The 23,655-nt window shown below is 39.6% G+C and overlaps 1 protein-coding gene and 1 long non-coding RNA gene across 5 annotated transcripts; one reads left to right on the top strand and one right to left on the bottom strand.

Annotated features, from left to right (window-relative positions):
- Positions 1-289: 289 nt before the first annotated feature.
- Positions 290-23,076, bottom strand: LOC100882637 (solute carrier family 22 member 21). Of its 4 annotated transcripts, none has more exons than XM_076529011.1 (11): positions 22,042-23,076; positions 10,006-10,094; positions 7,523-7,664; positions 5,965-6,178; positions 5,471-5,577; positions 4,382-4,536; positions 3,191-3,380; positions 2,622-2,754; positions 2,244-2,553; positions 1,946-2,130; positions 290-1,813 (listed from the first exon to the last, which is right to left on the bottom strand). In XM_076529011.1, exons 1-11 carry the CDS (start codon positions 22,065-22,067, stop codon positions 1,637-1,639), a joined length of 1,728 nt encoding a protein of 575 aa, XP_076385126.1. In that variant the 5' UTR covers positions 22,068-23,076; the 3' UTR covers positions 290-1,636. The 4 variants fall into 4 exon arrangements, with proteins under 4 accessions (XP_076385126.1, XP_076385127.1, XP_076385128.1 ...); XM_076529012.1 differs by lacking the exon at positions 22,042-23,076 and adding an exon at positions 13,741-14,098; XM_076529013.1 differs by lacking the exon at positions 22,042-23,076 and adding an exon at positions 13,385-13,513.
- LOC143263996 (uncharacterized) lies at positions 14,214-16,396 on the top strand. Its single transcript, XR_013037324.1, has 2 exons — positions 14,214-14,413; positions 14,484-16,396. It is a non-coding gene; the product is annotated as an uncharacterized LOC143263996 (long non-coding RNA).
- Positions 23,077-23,655: the final 579 nt, after the last annotated feature.

Genomic DNA, 23,655 nt, shown 5'->3' with positions numbered 1-23,655 from the left:
ATGCATATGTGTATATATGTATGTATGTATATATGCATATGCATATGTGTATATATATGTATGTATGTATACATGCATATGCATACGTGTACATATGTATGCATGTATACATGCATATGCATACGTGTACATATGTATGTATGTATACATGCATATGCATACGTGTACATATGTATGTATGTATATATAATGTATATGTGTATATATGTGTATATATGTGTATGTATGTATGTGTATATATATATATATATATATATATACACATGTGGGTTAGACATTGAACAAGAAATAAATGCTGGTGTCTGTTTTATTACATATACATGTTATCTCTTAACAAATACGATTGCTTAAAGTTTAATAGTATCGATAAATGTTTGCGTCACGATGGAAACATCAGCGTATTAGCAGACATTGTACCGTTCGATACTGACAAAAAATGGCAGTTTCAGAACAATTAACGTAACTCAATACTCTTTATATCACTTGATCATACCTGGAAAATGTACAACACGTTTGCAAGCTTTCAAACGATGATCGTAATATTTCCATCGTCACGAGTATTGATCTACAAAATGCATTCGCAATTCTTCAGAACATTATCCTGACCTAAATAATGCTCGCCATACATATAATTTCCAGTAATAATTGTACTCTACATGCTTTTGTACACTACTATTCTCCGCAGGATATAAATACAGACATAATATGCGTGTAGATGCGATTAAATTATTGCTATTGTTCCTAAACGATGCGCTATCATGGCACGGTGATACGCGATGTGGCAACAATCGATAATTAACACGTTGAATGCCACGATACACTGATTATCACCGAATTAATAATAACGTGGCGTTGATATTCTAATAAGTTGGCAAGTAAAAAGCTTGGGTCTCGATTTTTAAATCATCGCCATTATAAAATATTTTACTATAATCTACTTTTTCAGATCTCTAAAGGCCTAATAAAACTCATAACAGTATAACGTCGTCATCATGTAAATAGCGCCATTTTATAACAAGTTTCTCGCATTCTCTCGACAGTAATTACCTTCTGAATACAGGTTAAGTCAGTGGAGCAACTCAAGTGACATTTAACGTGTTAACATAACCAGGAAGAATCTACCGGGACCGATAATTACCGATTGATACGTTTACTAACATGATGCAGCAATACTGTGTAAATACCTGAGCATAATATCGTTTCTCCTAAATGAAAGAAGAAAAAAAGAGGAAGAATAAAAAGCATCATGCGGCAAACTGACTCATCGTGCGTGGACCTCTAGACAGATAACCGATAATTCATAAGACTCATGCTAATTCATTATACGTCTTATCTGTCGACTGGGAAAAATGAAATAACGAGGCGGCGAGTTATCGAGAGTAAATTTTATGGCAAATTGCTCGCGATTGAACTATGTCGATTGCGTCGAACAACATGGAGGATCTCTCGAACGTTAAGCTCGTTTCGTTTGCTTCGGTGTTACGTCACGATCCTGAGCTTTCAACGGATAAGGAATCGATATCTTCTTAGCTCGAGAACTTCTGAAAGCCATTACTGCCGCACTTATTTTTCCACATTTCCTTTTCTCCGTTCGCTCCTTTGCGTTGGATCGCAACGAAACGCGTGTTTCCTCCCTTTAAGACGGCGAATCCTGCAACTCCTGTTTTGCCTGCGTCTTCCCTATGTTCTCCGCCTCCCACACGGTGTCCGGAAGTTTCGTTCCCAGCGTTTCGGGGAAGAACAGAGACAACAGGCCCGCGGACATAGCCATGCATCCGAAAAGTATCAAAGGCAGTTCCGGCATAATTTGTGCCTGCGAAAAGCGATAAAAGTTTAAGAAGCCCCGTTTCGGCCATGCAACAATTGCAGATTCGAAACAAGGAGCGAGCAACAAGCGTCAGCACGTTCTACGGTATGCATAACACCGCTGCGGTAGTCGACTCACCAAAAGAGGAGTTTGCGGTGACAATATTGACCCCATGCGGCCAGTCATGCTGCAGATTCCTAGTAGCGAGTGTCTGAGGTTCGTGGGGAACAGCTCAGCTGTGTAAATGTAAACCGTGGAAAACGACATCGTGATACACCATTTTCCACCCATATACAAAACCAACGGCAAGAAACTCCATGAACCTGAAAGGAATTCGTACACGTTGATTGTCCCGAAAGGAAAATCTTCACGAATATTTTCAGAAGACAGGCTTGCGAGATGAAAAGATCGATTAGATGTACAAGATTGAGTTTACCTGTAGGAACGAATTGTATCGCGAGACAGAAAGCGCCGCTCAACAAGAACGACGAGGAGAGAGTCGCTTTGCGACCGATGTGATCGGTCAGAAACCAGGTCAGAAAGTAGGCCGGAATCTCGACAACGGCGACCAGTATGAAATTCGTGTATTTATCGCCGGCGAACGCCACCGAATTCAAAGACAATCCGTAATAGACGAAGGTGTTCGTCAGCCAGCAGAACGAGCAGGCCAATAAACGAGTGAGCATTACCGAGCTAGTCAACACTTGCATGAACGGCGACTTCTTTTCGTGCGCCATTTGCTCCGTCTGTAAGCGATCAGAATTAATCGAAAATTATTTGTTGGTAAGGAATGTTTCGGAGTTCCTGAACGTACCTTGTCGGCTTTCACCATATTTAAATCCTTGAACGCTCCGATCGCCTCTTCCGAGACTTGCAGCCCGTTAATACGCGCCATTTTACGATAAATTCTCTCCACCTTTTCGTGTTTCCCATTCGCCAATAGCCACCTTGAAAATTGGCATCATGTGTTTTGTTTTGTTTACGCGTACGAGAGATACATTTCGAGGGGAAACGAGTGTATAGAACACGCATTTATCGATTACCTATGGCGTACATAGAAAAGGCAACATGAGAAAAACTGGTGGAAAGCTCGATACGTGGGCCTAACATTAAACAGAGGTCCGCGGCGTGGGCAGGCTATTTCCGATTGATTGATTATTGTTGTGGGCGTCGACTACTATGGTCATTAGCCCGGGCTATTTCCGATCGCGTTAATTAATTAGAGAATAACGAGTCCCATCAAGGGCGTCGTGACGTCAAAGGGCCAGTTAATTGGCCGGATGTAGAAGTATAACTGGACTTCTTAGATCGTTAAGGGGCTCGGAGATCGTTAACGAGGATCCCCGGGACAATACGAATTAAACGGTCGCCAAAGGAAATTACCTGACTGATTCCGGGATCAGGAAGGGCAGCAAGATGGCGAGCAAAGCTGGACCGTATACCATTCGAAGGATCAACCGCCACGATCTCAACCACATCGCAATCAATCCTAACAACATCTCACCCACTGCAAACATGCAGCAAATGATGGTGCTTGCCAGGACTCGCCCTTTTACTCCTGCCATCTCCATTCCTGCAAATCAACCGAATTCTCGTGTTACGTTCAACTACTCAATATTTTTACATATTAACCCTTTGCACTCGAAGACTGTTTACAACTTCGAAACTTAGTTAAATGAATTTTCTTGAGGTTATTATTTCTCTACTAATAATTTTTACTATTGTTTGATTCGCTATGTTTATACATTACACGTGTCATATTGTAGAATGAGTTAAAAAATGCTTATTTCAAATTATTGTATTAAATAAAATGGTGACTGACTCCTCTCGAGCGCGAAGGGTTAAGGATCATGATATTTAAAAGTTATGTAAATTAAACGTATAAGTTTGCTCAGCTAAAGACACAGGTCCAATAAGTTTAGAAACTTGGAAATATTCAAATTTATAATTACTCGAATTTTTGTTGTGGTAATATAATGAAAATCTACACGAAGAGACCACGTGTTCTATTCACAATGATAATGCAAGTTGAACTTGTACCATTACATCTGTTTCCAACGTCTGTTTCGCCAGACGATGACGTTATGATCGCTAAATTGCGGATACTTATGCAAATATACCTTTTGTTTCACATTTTCCAAATGATTTAAACTATTGTTCCAATGCTGCACTCATAACAATTTATTTCGTTTCTTCATGGAAATTAATTCCTTTAGGTTAGGTTAGGAGTCTGAGGAAGTTTTATTAGAAATGTTCACGGTTTAATATTTACGGTATCATTGAATATATTTTATGTAACACTTTCAATATTCCTCGAGCAATTGCAATGCTAATTATGGCAATTTATATACTAATGAACGTTTAAGGCGGCTCAATATATCTACTATAATTGAACGCGTTAGCAAATGAAATGATAAAAAATTGAAATTCAAGGTTTGCAACGGTTATGAGTTGCGATACTTTTTCGATATGGAAAACATTTCTGCTAGTGCTCCGTGTAAAACATGGCCGTTATTTATATCAACATTATTCACGTCGAACATCTTCCTATACTTTGGCTCGTTATTAACTCACCTAAAATAAATCCAGCGCTGTAGATACCGGCCGCGACAGTCGCATCGATAAATTCGAACGCTAGAAACATCCAATAATTCACGGAAAAGGAATGTATCAGGCCGCTGATTCCGCTCAGGGACGTGGTGAGCGTCAAAATTGTGCGTCTTCCGTATCTGGAACAAAAAGTGATGCAATTGGACATGCATTATTTAACGCGATATTAAAAACACCTGCATGTTACGGAACGGTTAAGCTGTTTGTATAATTTCGTATTACGAATTCGACTAATTCGAATTCGGGAAACTGTATGTTTGAATTTCGATTATATTAAGCTTCGATTGTTTGGAATATGGAGAATTCAATATGCCGTTTTCATCGCGGGAAATCGTTTCAAAGCGAAGATGAATCGCGGAACGTCTACCAAGTTCAAATCGTTCATCGTAAATCTCGGAAAGTTTTCCTAAAGTACGAATTCATTTAAATATAATCTCCACTCCTTGGATCGTCTCTAGAATTCGAATCAGGATTCATGAACTGGCGAAAGTCTGAAAGCTACTGAAGTACTAGATTTGCTGGTATAGGGTGTTTCACATTATGGTACAACAAAAATAATTACGAACAATAATAATAATGCAATAATTAATAATAATATATATTAATAATAATGTATATATACATTATTCTTATTGAATCATTTCTCTTCTAACATTCCTCCTTCAACACCAATTAAAAAAGAAATATAATTACACCACTCCAAATACCTTGAGAAAAAAGAAGAAGTGCAACAAAAAATCTAGTCATCGTTAAAATAATAAATACGGTGCATGTGGTTTAAAACCAAAACTCGATTCTTCCCACTTATCACCTATCCCATCAAGATCCAAACACTTTGACCACATTTTACGAGACTCTCGAAATCAACGACCTGTTGATTTCGATCTCTACCCTCCATGGTTACACAAAAAGAGAAGAAAAAAACTTTGGAAAGTCACTTTTCCCCCGGTGGTCCTATCGATTTCGATTCGAATCCGAGAATCCAGGAAATTGGATTCTTGGTACGAACCGACTGCTACTAATTAAGGACACTCGATGTTGATTATTTCTCACCTGTCCGATATGTATCCAGCGAAGATCAATCCAACGAATTGGCCGACATTATTTATCGTGCCCACCAGCGTGAGTTTCCATCGATTGGTGTCGCAGGTGAGGTCCCACTGTAATGGAAAGGGAAATCAATCTACTGGCTCGTTATTCATCAAATTTTTATCTACTTTGTTTCTCATTTTCGTTTTCATCTTTCTATCTTGTAATTTAGTTTTATCTTAGCTTTTTATTTTGTCAAATAAATGAATATTGTATAAATTTATTATGTATTAATATATATGTTAGGTATGTTATATTTATTACATTTGTATTTATCATTTTATCTACTGGAAGCGTTACTGATCGTTATCGATGCAAGTCTCATTGATATTTAATCACCGAATTATCGATTACTACCATTGTGTAATACAATCTGATTAGTTAAGCCAATCAGTCAACCGGTAGCACAGATTATCTAAATATTGGGATAGAATTGATAAGAGCAGAGTAATCTTTACCTCGCTGAGCACGGTGTTCTCTGACGGATCGTAGACCCAGGAATCGCATTTTTGAGTAACATTACTGAACGACTGGTTTGTACAAGCACCCGTATGGTTTTGAACAACGTAACGAGTGCATTTGGACATTTCTGACAGGTCCGGAACGGCATTTTCTGCCCATGGTGAATTGAAGACTGTGCTGTTTGGGTCTTCGCACTCTGGCACCAAACACCTGTTTCGACGATGTTAGCAAATCAGATGTTTAGCAAAATCAGAGAGTTCTACTTCTGATGAAGTGTGTACTGGGAGCTGACAAGGTGGCAGGTGAACTCTTGATACTCTTCCTGGTTGCGTTAGTTTACTACTTGGCTAACTATGTAAATATGTCATCTTCATATATTTGCTGAAGAAGGTTGATCTACTGCATTATACCTAATTAGAACCGATTGCCATCTTCTTAGCTCCCAGTAATATATTCTACCTGATTAATAATACCCACTGACTCATTCTTCAAATAACTAAAACTTTATTGACAATAATAATTTCATTATATTAACTTTTACTACCCAACAATTAAAATAAATTCACATCGCCAAAAACAAAAATTTTCCAACATGACCAGACGCGAATGACCAAAATACATATAAGGTGCAAGATTAAAGGTGTACTGAACAAAGAATCTTTTCATTTAGCACGGGTAATCGGAAATTTCAGAATGAACGATGAGTAATCTCTGCTCGAGCGTTTGCTCAAAATAATGGATACGTTAAAAGATGTAATTGCTCGAATCATTAGGGAAACAAGTGGTTTGCTTGGTTCTTGGAACAGAAACTACTCGTTAAACTCTGATAGAAGCTTGCAACACATTTTACCATTTGTGTATCTTACGTAAGGGGCTCTCGTTATATTGCCGTGGACAAGAAATGGAATGAGTAATATATTGTGACGAGTGAAAAGTTTTCTGATATTGTGACAAAGGCGGCAATATAACGAAAGTCTACTGTATGGATCAATTACTCTTAATCAAAATTATCGCGTTGTTAGTAGAATAAATCAGAATCCCACGTGTATTCCGCGGCGTTATGAATTGAAGGGGTTAATAGACTTCTCAATAAAGTAATCGATTTATCGGGCCGACGATATTACACAATTCAATGTTCAATCAATTTGTTCCAGCTCATACGTTAGGATCTTCTTACGAGCTGAATTGTTTCCAACTCTATCGAACAAAATAAACGTTGAAACAAAATCTCGAGAAGCTGGAGCGGAAAAGATGAAAAGTTCAATACTTTTCGTCACAGAATATCACTCTATATTTTTTTTTTAAATCTATTAAATTTCTGTATAATCACAACTCTATTTCCTCACAAAAATTTAGTAATGTTTTAATGCTGCAAAAATTGTTAAATTGTAACGTTTTAAAACTTCTAAAACTGTTGTTAATTTTTTAAACGCAGGTTAATTAGCTGGAAACAATGCTTATCACAGTTTATGCAATGTTCTGCAAGATTTTGTCTCCGCTGCGAATCGCATGTAACAGATAACGAAAATTGCTCGAATAATTAATGTAACATACCTGTACTTAACTTCCCCAGCTGTGAACACGTACGCAAGCGTGAATCCTGCTGACAAGAACAGAGGCAAGCTAATTATCGCGAACATAATCATTTGATAGTATCCGAAGCGATCCACTTCCTGCTCGCTGCCCCTCTTTCCTCCTGCGAAAACATTGATTTCCGGCTATCAAATACACAATTCTTCCGGCTAATTTCATTTGCATTGATACACGTAACAAGCGGAAAAATCGACGATTAACGCTCTGAATGAAAAAAATGTACAAACATAATCCTTGTCGCTATCGCTACATTCTTTGGATTCCTGCATTTTCATATCTATAATAAATACATAGACATACATGCATACATTGTATAGCAAGATCTGTAGCTAACCTCTGTATCTCGTAAGCAGTATGTTCTTAGATCTCTATGTCAGGATCTTATGAATACAAATCCCTATATCTCAACATCTCTACATTTCTAGATCATTAATATTCCTAAAATCCTACATCCCCAAATTTACATATTACTGAATTCCTACATTCCCAGGTCCTTATAAGCTTAGATTTATATATCCCCAAATTTTCTATATGCTCAAGTTTCTATTATTTCCAAATTCCTACATCCTCAAGTTTCTGTTATTTCCAAATTCCTACATCCACAAATTTTCACATTACTAAATCCTTGGATCCCCAAATCCCTACATCCCCGGATCCCTACATCCTCCAATCTCTACGTCCCCAGATCTCTACATCCTCAGATCCCCACATCCCCAGATCCCTACATCCCCAGATCCCTACATCCCCCAAACTCTACGTTCCCAGATCTCTACATCCCCAGATCCCAACATCCCGCAATCTCCACATCCCCAGATCTCTACATCCACAGATCCCCACATCCCCAGATCTCTACATTCCCCAATCTCTACATGCCCAGATCTCAACATGCCCAGATCTCTACATGCCCAGATCTCCACATGCCCAGATCTCTACATCCACAGATCCCCACATCCCCAGATCCCTACATTCCTCAATCTCTACATTCCCAGATCCCTACATCCCCCAATCTCCACATGCCCAGATCTCTACATCCCCAGATCCCCACATCCCCAGATCCCTACATTCCTCAATCTCTACATTCCCAGATCCCTCCATCCCCCAATCTCCACATGCCCAGATCTCTACATCCCCAGATCCCCACATCCCCACATCTCTACATCCACAGATCCCTACATTCCCCAATCTCTACCATCCCCAGATCCCTACATCCCCCAATCTCCACATACCCAGATCTTTACATCCCCAAATCTCTACATCCTCAGATCCCTACATCCCCAAATCCCTATGTCCCCCCATCTCCACATTCCTAGATCCCTACATCCCCAGATCCCAACACTCACATATTCCCACATCTTGAGACGTCCACATACCCAGATCCACGCATCACCGACGCAATATATGCACCTACTTGATGCGGACATTGCCGCATTTCATTTCGCCTCCGTCGTTCTAATTGATTTAACCTACGTCGTTAATGAATCGCGTCACTAAACAACAAGTGGCCGTTCTTCTCCTTCGTGGAAAGAGAAGAGAAGAAGCAGCCTCCGAGATGAAAAAAATGTCTGGCGAAAGGAAAATCGCGCGATATATTGCCTACGCCCGTTTCTCGAGTCTCCTCGTTGGCGAGTGTACTTACGCTCGCCCGGCGATTAACTCGAGTTACGATTAATCAACGAGAAAATAGCATGAACCCTTTTCAGTTCAGATTATTTTTGTCATCTCGTTCGGTCATTTTTCCCGAAATAGATGGCGATGGTAAAGAAATGAACGTCGACCGACAGTTGTACACATCGTGATTATTAAATTAACACTGTACCACGGATTCTTGACTTCGTTGCCCAAGTTTTTGTAAGAATTTTTTGCATTAATTATCACTTGGAAATTAGCGTGATAGCCGGGGAATTTTAGAGCGGGATCAGGAGTTGTTTTATAGCTTTTGTGTTTTCGGGGACTTTACGTGCAACATGTTAATTAAAGCCATTACATCTAGTGGTAAAAACTGTTTTCACATACGAAATAGTTTGATCAGTTAAAAGTAAAGTAGCAAATTCTTTTCCTGCTCCTACATTTAGGTTTATGAAAATTAATTTTGGGGGATCTTTGTTAAATACATTACTATGAGTGTATTTACTACTACTGAGTACGACAAGTAACATACAGTTTCAACACACGTGGTCATCAAGATGTAAATAACGAAATACTATGCGAGACTCGTCACAGAATATTGAAGCCCGAGTGCGTTGACTTTCCTGGAGCCAACAACCAACGCCAACATATCAAAGGAAAATGTTAATATATAAATATGAACAAACAATAAAATAATAAATTTGCACAAATTTCATTTTAAGCAAAGCTTCATACATGAAAAACACCTTCGAAGGTTTCAAAGGATAAGTATCCGTAAAGAGTTAATAAAAAGTAGATCTAAATATGTAAGTGTTTACCTGTGCCATCGATGGTTTTCGGTGCGGACGACGACTCGTCCTTCTGCGAGCAGAACAGCCTCATGTTGTCCTCTTCGTCGCCTCTGAGACTGCGAACACAGATTCGAGAATTATGCCGGCGTTTCCTTCATTGACCCCACATCAAGGGTCACTCGTTTGCGGTTGAAAACCGCGCGAAACGACGCAATTACTCGCGAATTACATAAAGCTTTTACCGAACGAGTGGAAGGAGGGAAAAGAAAACCGGCCAGGAACGGGACTTTCACGACACCTCCTGCCATCCGGCTAGCACCAAGGTGGGAGAAACGACCGTGTATCGACAGATTTATCAGAAAATTTTCGACCAGCGTGATGATCCGACTCTGTCCACGCAATTCGAACACGTTCACGATCCGATCGATAAAAACAATCGACTGATCGCACCAACGACCGCTCGCGGCGAATACCGATTTTCTACTGGCACTCCGAGAGCGAATGAAATCGAAGCAAGAGAAGCAACGCAACCGGTGGCGTTCGTCTCGTTCCGAGCGTGCATACGCGAAAATTAACGCGTCATGCAAGCACGCCGATTTCAGACCGGAAGTATTCCGCGCTCGAACGATATTAATCGAATTCCGTTGTCCTAATTCTTTCGTTAAAGATACACGCTACGATTTTGTTCAGATGCCTAATCGCGCTACAATCTCCTACCGGATTATTTAATTCCAGTCGCATTGTGCTGCGAATGTTACATAAAATGCACCGTGCAGTTGTATCTTGACAGACACAAATGGACTACATACTCTGCTGAGGTAATTGCCTTTTCTAATTGCCCGTAATTTTTTTCTTTCAGATTGATATAACTGCGCTGCGAACGGGCTTTGGGGAAAGGAAATTTTTAACAAAAGTCGAAATGAAAAATAATTAAACGTACTATGTTTTTTGAAATATCGAAATTAAACGAAACTTCAATATTTCTAATCTTGACGAAACTTCAATCTTTCTAATCTTGACAAACCTTCATCTTGACGAAACTTCAATATTTCTAACCTCGACAAACCTTCACCTTGACGAAACTTCAATAATTCTAATCCTGAGAAATCTCGAGAAACCTTGAATATTTTGAGGTTTTTATAATTTATATTCGAAATGAATTTGGATTAGTCGGAAACCTGCAACATAGTATGCATACATCGATCTCGACAATGGACGCATCGAGGATGGCCTTCCGCTCGGAATTCCATTGACTTTCTAATATGAAAGAACGTGTCTGAAAGTGTTGCACGTGTTGAATGATCAGCATTTACATGCCGTTCGAAAGACGCGAGTATCACCTTGACAATTCTTGAGCTCCATAGTCGATTTAATGTTTCACGAGGAAGATGATGGGTCGTTGTCGTTACCCTTCACTCTCGTTGCCGGATAAATATGGACGGAGAAGCCCTGCGATGTTGCAGAAAATGAGCACGTTCGCGTTGTCGTCGTAAATCATCAGTTTATTATTATTTATCGCCGCGTTGCCGCCTACAATTCGCTTGCCTTCTTTTTTCTCGTCGGCCAAGTGATTCAGGATAGGCGGATAGATAAACGGTCATCGTTACGTTATCGTCAGTTTACGAATTAATTTAATATTTCTCAAAAATATGATTAATCGGCTTTAGTGTCTATTGAGAAAGATTGCTGTTTAGAAAAATTTGGCCTTGTGTCTTAAAAATATCTTTGACCTTTCAACTTTTCTAAATTCGTCAAAAATAATCATGACTGATTCTATTCGATTCGAAAACACGCAAGTTTCGTCACTGCAGAAAATTGAGAACTATTTTATAGAAGTTGTGAAATGAAGTTTTACGAGCTTTCTTGTTTTTTAGAAATTATTTCCTCAACTAAGGACCTTGATCGAACGAAAATATTGCGGTATGGTCAGATCATGACCGTTGTAATTATCAATTATTTGGACTTTAAACCATGAGAAGCCTTATGTTATCACAAAACACATCATATGTTTTAAGTCATATGTAACAAGAAATTATTTTCTACAAATTGTATAAAATTCCTAAAAATTCTTGAAGTCCGTAAAATTTGCATCCATATAATTCTTGCTATTATTTGCATAAAAAATGATTGCTTGAACAACATGTGCATTGTAAATATTTCTCCTACGATTTTCTTTTGAAGACTCGTAAAGAAACACGAACTGAAACCGCTAACATTATATCTCAACATTGCAAACGACCAACGGAAACGTAAAATATGAACTTGTCATTAAAGCCTACAGTCACTCATACGTTCATAGATTCTGAAAAACTGCTCGAAATAAACGTACACATTCCCAGTCAATATATGATAAATACAAATTCTATTATCACTCTCCACATAGAAATCTATCATGCTCTATTTCGAAACGAGTACTGTATTTCGATACTGCCTACTTTGAATACCAGTTCATATTCCGGAAGATCGAGTCCGAATCGAGTTACTGCGCTGACGTTTCACCAGTTTCGTGGCGATTTTCCTGCGTTGATAAATTTTGAGATACGAAATGTTTGGCATTGTCACGCGTAAAGAGAAGGCGAGAGACGGAATGGCCGTCGTTGAATTAACCGAAGAGATATTGGATCACGGCTGCACAGGTTCTGTCCTTCGCGCGCAATTTCGCGGTTACTCCGTTCTCATTGAAACGGTCGCGCGATTAACATACATTAACGTTTAAACGATCTGTCCGCTGGAAAATCCTAATTCTTCAATAAAGACGCCAGCGTGAAGCCGGTATCGTGTTACCTTCCTTCAAACCCCGTCTCTTCAACGTCCTCCGCTTTGTCCCGGCGAATTTAAGCGAAGGGACTAATTAACGACCAGCTAAGAAAGGCTACTTTGCAATATCGTGTCACACCCGTGGCCTAATTTCTACTTCACTTTGTGTCGTCGAGAATTTACGAGATTCGCTTCAATTTCTCGGTTCGTTTTCAATGGAATTCTTTCCCTGCTTACGAACTACCTGAATCAAATTAATTCGCAAGAAACGCTGCGCGATTCCGATGAAAACTTCTTTGTTCAACGAAACAGTTATCCAACTAATTTGCGTGCGATATCGATTTGACTCACCTCTCGATGCAACTTACGAATCGTTACACGGTTTATTGGCGTCAAAATCAGAAACCAGATCTGCCCTATAAAGAGCAGTAAGGGATTGGTCCTGAACTTTCAATATTGTTTCATTTTTCCCAAATTCCTAAATAAAACCCCGAATTCTACAGATTGTTAATTTCATAGGAAGTTATGTAGAATCATGCAAAATGTTAACGAACAAGAATCGTAAGAATTTTAATGAACAAGAACGGTAAGAATTATAATGAACAAGGTGATACAAATTGTAATGAGCGACACAGAAGTAAAGCGATACCTGTCAAAGTATGAAGAAACGAGAACTGTTTATGTCCACGACTGAATCACCGAGTATTCGAGAAAATTTTAATTTCTAATTAAAAACATGCACAAGAGTATTACGCATACAACCGTTGGCGAGCAGCGATTAACACTGAAAGGATTAAAGTCGACATACAAATCGAAGCGGGAACATAACCGATTATATTGGCTACCTCAAAACGCACTCCAATTAAACCATCAATTTCAACGACCAACTTAAGCCTTCCTATCTGAACTCCATTGTTCTTAATTTACCATGCAATTGGAGTCGAATGGGTCTCGATCAAACGCGACACAGTTCCTGTTTGTTATTCAAACGAAAAGAATAATTACCTCCGTGTAAACAACTAGGTCTCCAGACGGAGTCTGAAAGGTTCCCTTTGAACTATCACTGTTCACAGATCACCAGGATACGATTTACCGGGATGTTCCTAGCAGGTGATGCTCCCAGGATCACAACGCGTGTCGCTGGGATCGGTGCGGTATCACGCGTGAAACAGGTGTCCACTCGGTGTCCTTTCACGAATCGCTTACGCCATCTTCTATGTCTGTTACTCGCGTGCAAACTTGTTAATTTCGCGACGGCTAACACCACCGTTATGGAAAATCGCGAATCTAAGCTGTGCGACACGCGCAACTACATGGTAGGTGAGCAGAGTCGCCTCGTTGCTGCAGCAACTGTCTTTTGAAGGTAAACGTATACCACGCTCTGCTGGGTCTCCGATGACCATATGGGGGTGGGGGAAGGCAAATGGAGAGGGGAAAAAGGATCGGTCCTTCTTAAGTTCTGCTCTTTACGACCGGATGACCACTCGCTACCTACCGGTCACGGCATCAACACTTTACGTTTAATCACACGTATAACAATTATACAACTCTTTCAGTTTTGAGTTTTCATTCTTTTCGTGAAGAGTTAGGCAACATTTTGTTTTGTTTCTTGACGGCATTGAGGTCGCTGAAGTCGATGACACACTTAACGCATTGACACAATTGAAAATTGCATCAAGTAGTGTTTTAATTTTGAATAAATTTCACCAAATATTTTCACAATATCTCACTACATTTCTTTTCCATAGATCCGTGTAATTAATGCAAGAATTTTTCATGAGGAAAGTGAACAAATTTTTAATAATGGATGACGTGGCAGTCAACGTGTTAATGTCTTCATCGGTTTTCATCGTGAAATACTAATTATCAGAAAAATATTTATCCGTCTACATCTCCTTTTGAGAAGACACATGTCACTCCGCGTCTCACACGTTAATTTTACTATTGTTTTACAGTTCTACCGATATGCAAATGTATTTGGAACAAAGATACGAGGCTGTCTACAATTTTAGCATGTTGTTTCCGTTCTCGTAAACTGGAGATTTACGAATCTCGTAAAAGAATGACGAACTCCGACGAATTCGAGTCCGGATTAAAGATTGAAATTTATCAGAAGCATGAGCCTGCATGTTATTAGAACCGAATGAATAATAAAACGTGAACAAGGCGTTGTTCGATCGCGAGGAAAAGAAACGAGAATGTAATTTATGTGTTCAGGCTTGGATTAACTGGGAACAGAGTTTAGCGACATTTTCATCGCAGAGATTTTATTGGCCCTGACGATTATGTTACGTAAAATATCACCGAGGCATATTTCATGCTTTGCTGGATTAGCTTGGATATTTACTAAAATTCTATCGTGTCGAGCGTAGCTTTTAAACTGCTTAATGACCGATCGTATCGGAGAGTTGCACAACCCTTCGAATATTGTGTGCCTTAGTTTCATAAACTTGCGGTTAACGCGTTGAATTTCATTTTTCTCGATTTTTGCCGAGTAAAGGTTTTTGCGAATCTCGTTGCAAATAATAGCTGCTACTGTTATTATTTCACGGTTGTTAATGATCAATATTTTCAATTTACCGAAGTAACGAATAATCGTTATCAGTGTGGAGAAAATAACGAGAATTATAAAAACCGAAATATCTATTATTTTTATTTTGGTATAGAGTTCTGAAATATTGACAGTATATATTATAAAATATAATCTTGTTCGGCTGTAAATAGACGTATAGGTGCATTATGTAAAATTAATCACATTGTTAAACCGTAACGGTAGTACCGGGATGCCATCAGTTTTTCTGAAAATGCGGACATAATATTGCGATAAACATTCCATAATACTCTCGATATGACGTAAACCCATGTGAAGTAATGGCTACTAAAAAGTTGCAAGAATTTAATGTGAAATTCTTCCTGGTCTCGTTCCACTTGTAATGGTTACGCTTGAAGATCATTATCCGTTAAGAATTAGATGTTTCAAGAAGTGCTCACAAACTCCTATATTTTACTAGAATTATTTTAAGAGTGCAACCCGGTTCGGAAAGAAAAAAAATTCGAAAAATGCTTCGCTATTGAAATCGATGACAAAAGTCAGCAGATAAGTGTCTGAAACCGCGGCGGAAGATGGCACACGTGGTATCTTCGTGACAACGAACGATTATCGTGAAAATTGTGATTTCTTCGAAACGATCTTTCGTGACGTCGTTTTGACGGTTCCCGCTGAAAATCGGAGCGTTTCCCGCGTGGAAATGCCAGCAGATAACGCTGCAGATAAGGGAGAACGGGTGAACGTTACTCGGCTCGCGAGTATTTTTGTCTTATTCAGTTCATCGAAAACAACCGAGGAAAAATCAAATAAAACTGGTTTACGCCGGTTTACACCGGATGCGACAACTTGGTTACAACTATCGAGAGCTGGTTTATTGTTACATCGAACGCTGGGTGTAGCACGCTGATACGAAAATCGGTATCGCGCGATACGATCGCCTGGACGAGAAGGAAAACCGATCCAGCGATCTGTTTTCACCGATACAACCAGACGGTTTTTTCGCGCTGCATTTCATTACGTGCGCCAGAAACGAATGAGAGGAAGTTTAAATTGAACGGAAAAAGGTTCGACGCACCTTGTAATCGAATTGGAATAAAAAGAGGATTGATCGAATACGACACACCTTCTGCATCCTGCATTACTTTAACGACGTAACGAGACGCACCTTGTGCGTCCTATATTGAGCGACTCATTTTGCGTCATATTTTAAGCAACATCAAGAATGACGCACCTCGTGCGTCCTATATTGATCGACACATTTTGCGTATATATTCTAAGCAACATAAAGAATGACGCACCTTGTGCGTCCTATACTGATCGACACATTTTGCGTATATATTTTAAGCAACATCAAGAATGACGCACCTTGTGCGTCCTATATTGATCGACACATTTTGCGTCATATTTTAAGCAACATTATGAATGACGCACCTTGTGCGTCCTATATTGATCGACACATTTTGCGTCCTATTTTAAGCAACATCAAGAATGACGCACCTTGTGCGTCCTATATTGATCGACACATTTTGCGTCATATTTTAAGCAACGTCAAAAATGACGCACTTTGTGCGTCCGATATTGATCATAACATAACACAACGCACTTCAAACATCATACTTTATTAAGAGACATGAAACATGACGCACCTGGTGCGTCCTATATATGATAGGTAACATGACGCACCTTGTGTGTCGGACATTATTTAAGCGACATCCACAGTGGCGCACCTTATGAGTCCGATATTATTAGATACATAACATGACGCACTTTGTGCGTCATAGTTTATTTAAGCAACATAAAGACTGACGCACCTTGTGCGTCCGATATTGATCGTAACATAACACAACACACTTTAAATATCATACTTTATTTAAGAGTCATGAAACATGACGCACCTAGTGCGTCCTATATATGATAAGTAACATGACGCACCTTGTGTGTCAGACATTATTTAAATGACATTAAAGAGTGACGCACACTGTGCATCCTATATTTAATCACAACGTGACACACCTTGTGCGTCATATGTTATTTGAACGGCATAAGGAACGACGCACCCTGTGCGTCCTATACTGATCGGTACATGACGCAACGCACTTTGTACGTCATACATAGACTGGTTTTGCGACGTACATTATACGTCTTACATTTTTATCCAAAACAAATTGCAAGACACTTTGTGTGTTCTACATTATCTACCCTACGTACTGCAGTGCATGTGCATTCTGCATTATCGACGTACCATGACTCACCTGGTGCGTCTTATGTGTTATAAAATAGACACGTTGTTCGTCTTGTGAAGCGATTTACATTATCGGTTATTCAAAAGATAAGATCGTATAAAATATGAAGTTGAATGACCTCCTTTGTTCGAGTCGATTAAAATAAAGAAATTGTATTCATTCGAAGTGCATTGTGTGCGATTGTGAATCGATGCAGTCCGACCTCGTTCGATTTTCATAATGGAAAAGTTGAAATTACACTGCGTTAATAATTGAAACGAATAAATACACGCGCGGAAAATGTTCGATTCGTTTGAAATTGATTTGCGTGTTTCTCGTCGGATTTTGTGCCCGATGTTTACGACTCTTCCGATGTACAATGCACCGACGTTTCAATTAGATAGGTGCAATCTATCGTTCCGATTGCGTGGTCGATATCGGTGCACAATTACATCCGCGTGCTTTCCTCTTTTTTTCGAAAACGTGTTTCTAAAGATTGATCGAAGGATCTCGTAACGGATAGAAACATGATAAAAAAAAAAAGGAAAATCCGTCACGTAACGTCGGTAACGTTAAAACTATCGATTGGCTCATTTCAGTCAACGCAGGCTGCGTTTTTAATTACTTTCCGGTAGAAATAAAATTAGTAATTGACATTCTAGCGCTGATTCAAGATGTTTAATATGTTGAGCGAAATCGTGTTATGTAAATATCATAATAGGAAAGCGATAACGTAAAGAGCACAAGAACACGGATTGTCTACCGTATCAATAACCTTGCCTCCCTTTTAGTCATTCGTCATCGTGTCAATATTTGTGTTGACAATTTTTAGACAATTCTTCAGCAACCGTATATTTTATTCAATTCATGATTTTTGCAAATATTAAAAGTTAGAAAAGATACAAATTTTGCAGAGGCATTTGAAGCTGATCAAGAAAGAGAAACCGTGTCGATACAATTGACAGATCCTCAACCTAAATCGCTTTATCATACGATAAGATATCGAACACTTGAAAAAGTATATTACGACAGTTATCTTCGTGTATCTTCTATTGTATTATTATATGATTATGAAGTTTCCGAGATCTGGATCTTGATTTGAATGTAACGTAGAATAGGAGTGATTCACCTCTTAGGAGACCTTAGACCTCCCTCACCTAGAAAACTTACGGTCTACATAGACGGAACCTAAGAAAAACTTAGAAAGCCAAGACAGCGCTGAAACTCAGTGAAACTCAAGGAGAATGTGATCAAATAACCTAGGGAAAGCCTAAGTGACCAATGCTAGTCATTAACTAGTGTATTGGACCTGAGCGTACATAGTAACTCCCAAATATTTTCAAGCGATGATTTTTTGCCATATCATTATTCTTCCTAGGGATTATAACACCTTGACTTATACCTGTAACTAAAATCTATAATTTATAAAATCTAAAATTTATAATCATATACTTGTCTAACTAAAAACTTCATGATCGATCAGATGAAGTTCGTCCACTAGAAAGGTCACTCGATTTTGCAACACTGACCGACATTTAAACACGATAGCTATCATGGAAATTTTAGGTCACGATATTTGTTTGCGAAGAATTTGCGTTCTCGAAGATCGACGATCGTCAAGATTGCTCGAACGATCGACGGTCGAAATCTTAAACAAATTGCGGGTTGTCGTCGTGCAAACAGAATGTCGTTCGCACAATGAATGCATCTTCTTCAATGGCCACGATAAAAGTCTATTATCATCCGTTTTATTTCCTTGCCACTATCTCCTACTTTCCGATTTATTTTTTCTCCTTCTCGGTATCACCGTTATTTACCTCGACAAACTCGAATAGCCCACAAATATTTGCGCAACGAACAATTGTCGACCTCCTTACGCGTTTTCTTTTATTGCAAATCTTTCCTCGATCCCGTTGTTTGCCTTTTTTATTATCGCTCGGTCACTGGTAAATATTTCAACGGTTACGAGTTTAATGACCGAAATCGAAAGTATTCATTTTTCTTTCGGTCACGAATCAATTACTCACACCAGTATGGTCGCCGGTGAGTGATTACAATTCGATGAATTTGCAATGCGATTAATACGAGTAATTAATTCGATCTCATACAAAGAGCAATCTGTAATTTTTAAAAGTCCGAAAGTATTGATTTTGCAATGCAATTAATACGAGTAATTAATGCAATCTCATACAAAGACCAACCTATAATTCTTAAAACTACAAAAATCGAACACAGCCATCAAAGTGTTAAATGATTAAAAAAAACGGTTCTTCCTAAACGTTCCGCAAACACAAGTTAAGTCGTACAAACATTTCGAAGGTCGGTGATTCTAAAACCCGTGCTAATTAGTCAGACAAGCATAATGACAAGGTAAATGGGCCTGACCAAACCCTGGACCGTCCTCGTTCGTGACGGTCCACCATCAAACTCGGGGAAAAATCACGCGAGGAAAATGCGAATCACGAACGCACGAAGTTCGCGACCTCGTGGAAACGTGACTAACACGCATTCGAGACAAAGTCACGCATTCGCCTTCGAATAAATCGAGCCTTAAACAGCTTTCGAATCCGTAACTAGTACTCGTCGCTGTCTACGAATTACCACGATCATGTTGCATTTACACGGTCTTTTCAAGATGGCCGCTGGGGCCTTGAAACTCTTCGTGCCACTATTTGCGGGGTTTTGGGAATTTTTGGAAGGTTAAGAAGGGACGTTGAGGGTTTTGGAGGTTTTGGGGGTTGAAATTTGGGGGTTGGGAAATTGGAAGCTTGAGATTTCGAGATTTTTGGGTTTTTGGGGGATTTTGGGAGGTTGGGGGATTGAGACTTGGGGATTTGGGAAATTAGGAATTTGGGAATTCGGGGATTTGGGGATTTGCGGATTTGGGGATTTGGGGATTTGGGGATTTGGGGATTTGGGAATTTGGGGATTCGGTGATTTGAGAATTTGGGGATTTGGAGATTTGGGGATTTGGGAATTCGGTGATTTGGGAACTTGGTGATTTGGGAATTCGGTAATTTGGGAATTCGGGGTTTTAGGAATTCGGGGATGTGGGAACTCGGAAATTTGGGAATTCGGTGATTTGGGAATTCGGGGATTTGGTAATTCGGTAATTTGAGAATTCGGTGATTTGGGAATTCGGGGATTTGGGAATTCGGTAATTTGGGAATTCGGTGATTTGGGAATTCGGTATTTTGGGAATTCGGTAATTTGGGAATTCGATGATTTGGGAATTCGGGGATTTGGGAATTCGATAATTTGGGAATTCGGGGATGTGGGAATTCGGAAATTTAGGAATTCGGAGATTTGGGAGTTCGGGGATTTAAGAATTCAGTAATTTGGAAATTCGGTAATTTGGAAATTCGGTGATTTGGGAATTCGGAAATTTGGGAATAACACCTCGAGTCTCCAGAACTTCCCAACTTCACAAATTCGAAAATTGAGCCCTCGAAAATTCCCCAACCAAACACTTAACCTCTCAAAAATTTGCAACCCGCTAATTCAACATCTTAAAGATCCCCAACTTACGACATCACATTCTCATAAGCTCGCTAATCTTTCCAAAGGAAATGATAAGAGAAAGCCTAAGCTGAATCACTCGTACGCAGTGTGAACTAAATCTCCTTATTTCGACCTGTAGATACATAATCGTGACTGGAGAAAAACAACCTTGTAATTATCAATTTAGTGCGAATCGTTTTCGAGGAATCAACGACAAATTGAAGGTAAACATCGAGCGGTAGTTGTGCTCATTTTATTCGTATCGAAAGTGCGGTGCATCGTGGTCATGGTATTTTGAAAAAGAGAAAATCGACGGGCAGATAAAAACAGGCGCGCGATCAGCGGACGTCTGCGACAGCCTGATAAATATGTACGCGCTCTACCCGACGATGATTCCGCTCGAATCACAAAGAGTACAATGGCTGACATTATTTTTAGATGATTTATGACTAAAAACTTGTTTGTATTTCTGTAAAATGTCTCGCAATCTGTCGGGGAGCTTATCGATGAAAATTAAACGATCGGTATCGAGGAAGTGGACAAAGAACAAAGTTCTCACGCTCGAAATGCATGAAATGACGTTTGATCACTTTCGTATAAGTGTTTACACCAGCTTTAATCTCGTTCGAAACTCCTACTAAATTTTCTTCGATTTTCGATAAAACCCCGCGAGTTCTAAATACAGTTTCAAAAACGCGTAATAACCGAAAAAGTCAAAAGTTGTGTGGAAACGTATCAAATCGAATCGCGTCGAATCGAATTACACTGAACCGAACCGCGTCGAATAAAATCGCGCAGAATTGAATCTTGGCAAATCGAGTCGAATTGATTCGACCAGCACGTTTTTCGCGAGCACTCGTCAAGTGATCCTCAAAATGTTTTTAAATTCGAAGCGAGGTGAACGGTCGTTCGGTACAAACGCACCCTAAGATCAGGCGTTGTTTCACGCGCGCCAGGCGTGAATAGCGTCGGAAGAAGAAGAAGGGTGAACTCTGTTAACCGCGTGAAAAACACGTGTCCGTATGAATTACTTACATTCTAGACCCCATCCTGGACCCCATGATGCTGCCACGTAGAAACTCGTCTAATGCACTTGGTCCGAGAACGGAGTGGCTGCCGTTAAAGCGGAAAAATGCTTCCCCTCCGCGTAGATCGCGGGGCGAGGAGGCCGTCGAAACCGCTCGACTTAACGCCGCGCCGTCGAGGCACTCTCCTTTGTCCTATATTTCACAGCTCGCGGAGCTTCAGACACTCGAAAGTTTGTCAGTGTTTAGTCATACGGAGCAGCAGCAACGGCACAAGTTTGTACCCGATATTAAGTAATAGGAGGAGAAAAAGGAGGAGGAGGAACGATGCAGCGACCGGTGCGACGCGATGAAAAGTTGGGGGAGAGACGCGAGGCCGTCGTGGGCAGCGCAGCATTTTTCCGACGTTCTCTTATCTGGATTATTGTCAAAGTTAGGTCAACAACTCGTCTGCCGGGATACGAGACGCTCCATGAAACTGATTGGACTTCCCTATCTCGCTGCGAACCGAGGATATCTCGCCTGTTGACATCATTGGCGTAACTAAGATTCTTGTTTGGCAAAGGTCCCCTACCTTTGCTGACAGTCGCAACGTTCCACCATTTCACTGTTTCAATGTCTTCGAATTTTGGGAAGATTCAGTGACAGTGTAGAAATTTGAGAGACTCAAAAATTTGGGAGTACAGGAATTTGTGAACTCGAGGATCAGAAAACTTGTGAACTTCAAAATTTAGAAACTGACAGAGCAATTAAGATAGAACCTTTAAAATTGCAAAAGTTCGAAAATTTCCACGCAACCATTTATCACCATAATCTAATTACGCCAATGATTACGGTTCATTCTTCCAAACTTGTACGCAAAACGCACAATCTTCTGATTATCGGTCATGGTCACGTTCTTTTCGCACCGTCAAAAATGGCAACGGATAACGCCATGAATATGGTAGCAGCTCCGAGCGAACTGCTAATCATCTTTGAGCACGCTCGAATAATTATTCTTCCAGACATGATGATCTTTGAACAGCGATTAAACACAGACAACGCGTTGGTCGCTTCCATCGATGCTCGATCACTGATTGCTGACTAAGGTACCACGATTCCCGATGAATCGTTGTGGAAATCCTTTCAGAGGGAGATAGCGGCTTCATGCCACTCTGCCGGGAAGGTCGATATGTAATTTCACCGAGCTAGATATAACCATTCGTGTAGAAGCTGATAACAAAGATTCTTGGTTGCGCGATAAATATCAAACGTTAAACGATCTTGGAAACTTGGGACTATTGATGTTACCCGGGCTTGTCTAAATATGCTAATGATTATGAAAGAGACCAGGAAAATGGGGTTTCTTATTTTATGTTGAGTGGTATTTCAGATTTTTTGTTGCGAAATTAGACCTCGATATAAAATTAACATTAGTTGATGGAAGATTTTTAAATATTTTAATGCGTTTGAGGAAACTGATTATAAATTATAATTTCCTGATTTTCTTCTTTGATGAGTAATGATCCCGTTTTATTAATATTTTCAATAACATGCATAATATTAATTAACGTCAGATTTATTTTAAGCCAGAATTAGGCATCATTCAAATAATCCAAATTAAATAAGGAATTAAAAATTGATT

The sequence above is a fragment of the Megachile rotundata genome, chromosome 2 (genome assembly GCF_050947335.1).
Source record: "Megachile rotundata isolate GNS110a chromosome 2, iyMegRotu1, whole genome shotgun sequence".
NCBI lineage: Eukaryota > Metazoa > Arthropoda > Insecta > Hymenoptera > Megachilidae > Megachile > Megachile rotundata.
The sequence above is the reverse complement of the archived record's forward strand: the minus strand, read 5'-3'. Positions and strand labels throughout refer to the sequence as shown.

What these genes read in the sequence shown, in the direction of transcription:
- LOC100882637 (XM_076529011.1), bottom strand. Translation starts at nt 22,067, where the DNA reads ATGGGGTCCAGGATGGGGTCTAGAAT. An exon ending in CAGCGCTGGATTTATTTTAG is followed by an intron (nt 3,381 to 4,381) that starts GTGAGTTAATAA and finishes GTTGATTTGCAG; the next exon opens with GAATGGAGATGGCAGGAGTA. An exon ending in ATATGGTGAAAGCCGACAAG is followed by an intron (nt 2,554 to 2,621) that starts GTACGTTCAGGA and finishes GATCGCTTACAG; the next exon opens with ACGGAGCAAATGGCGCACGA.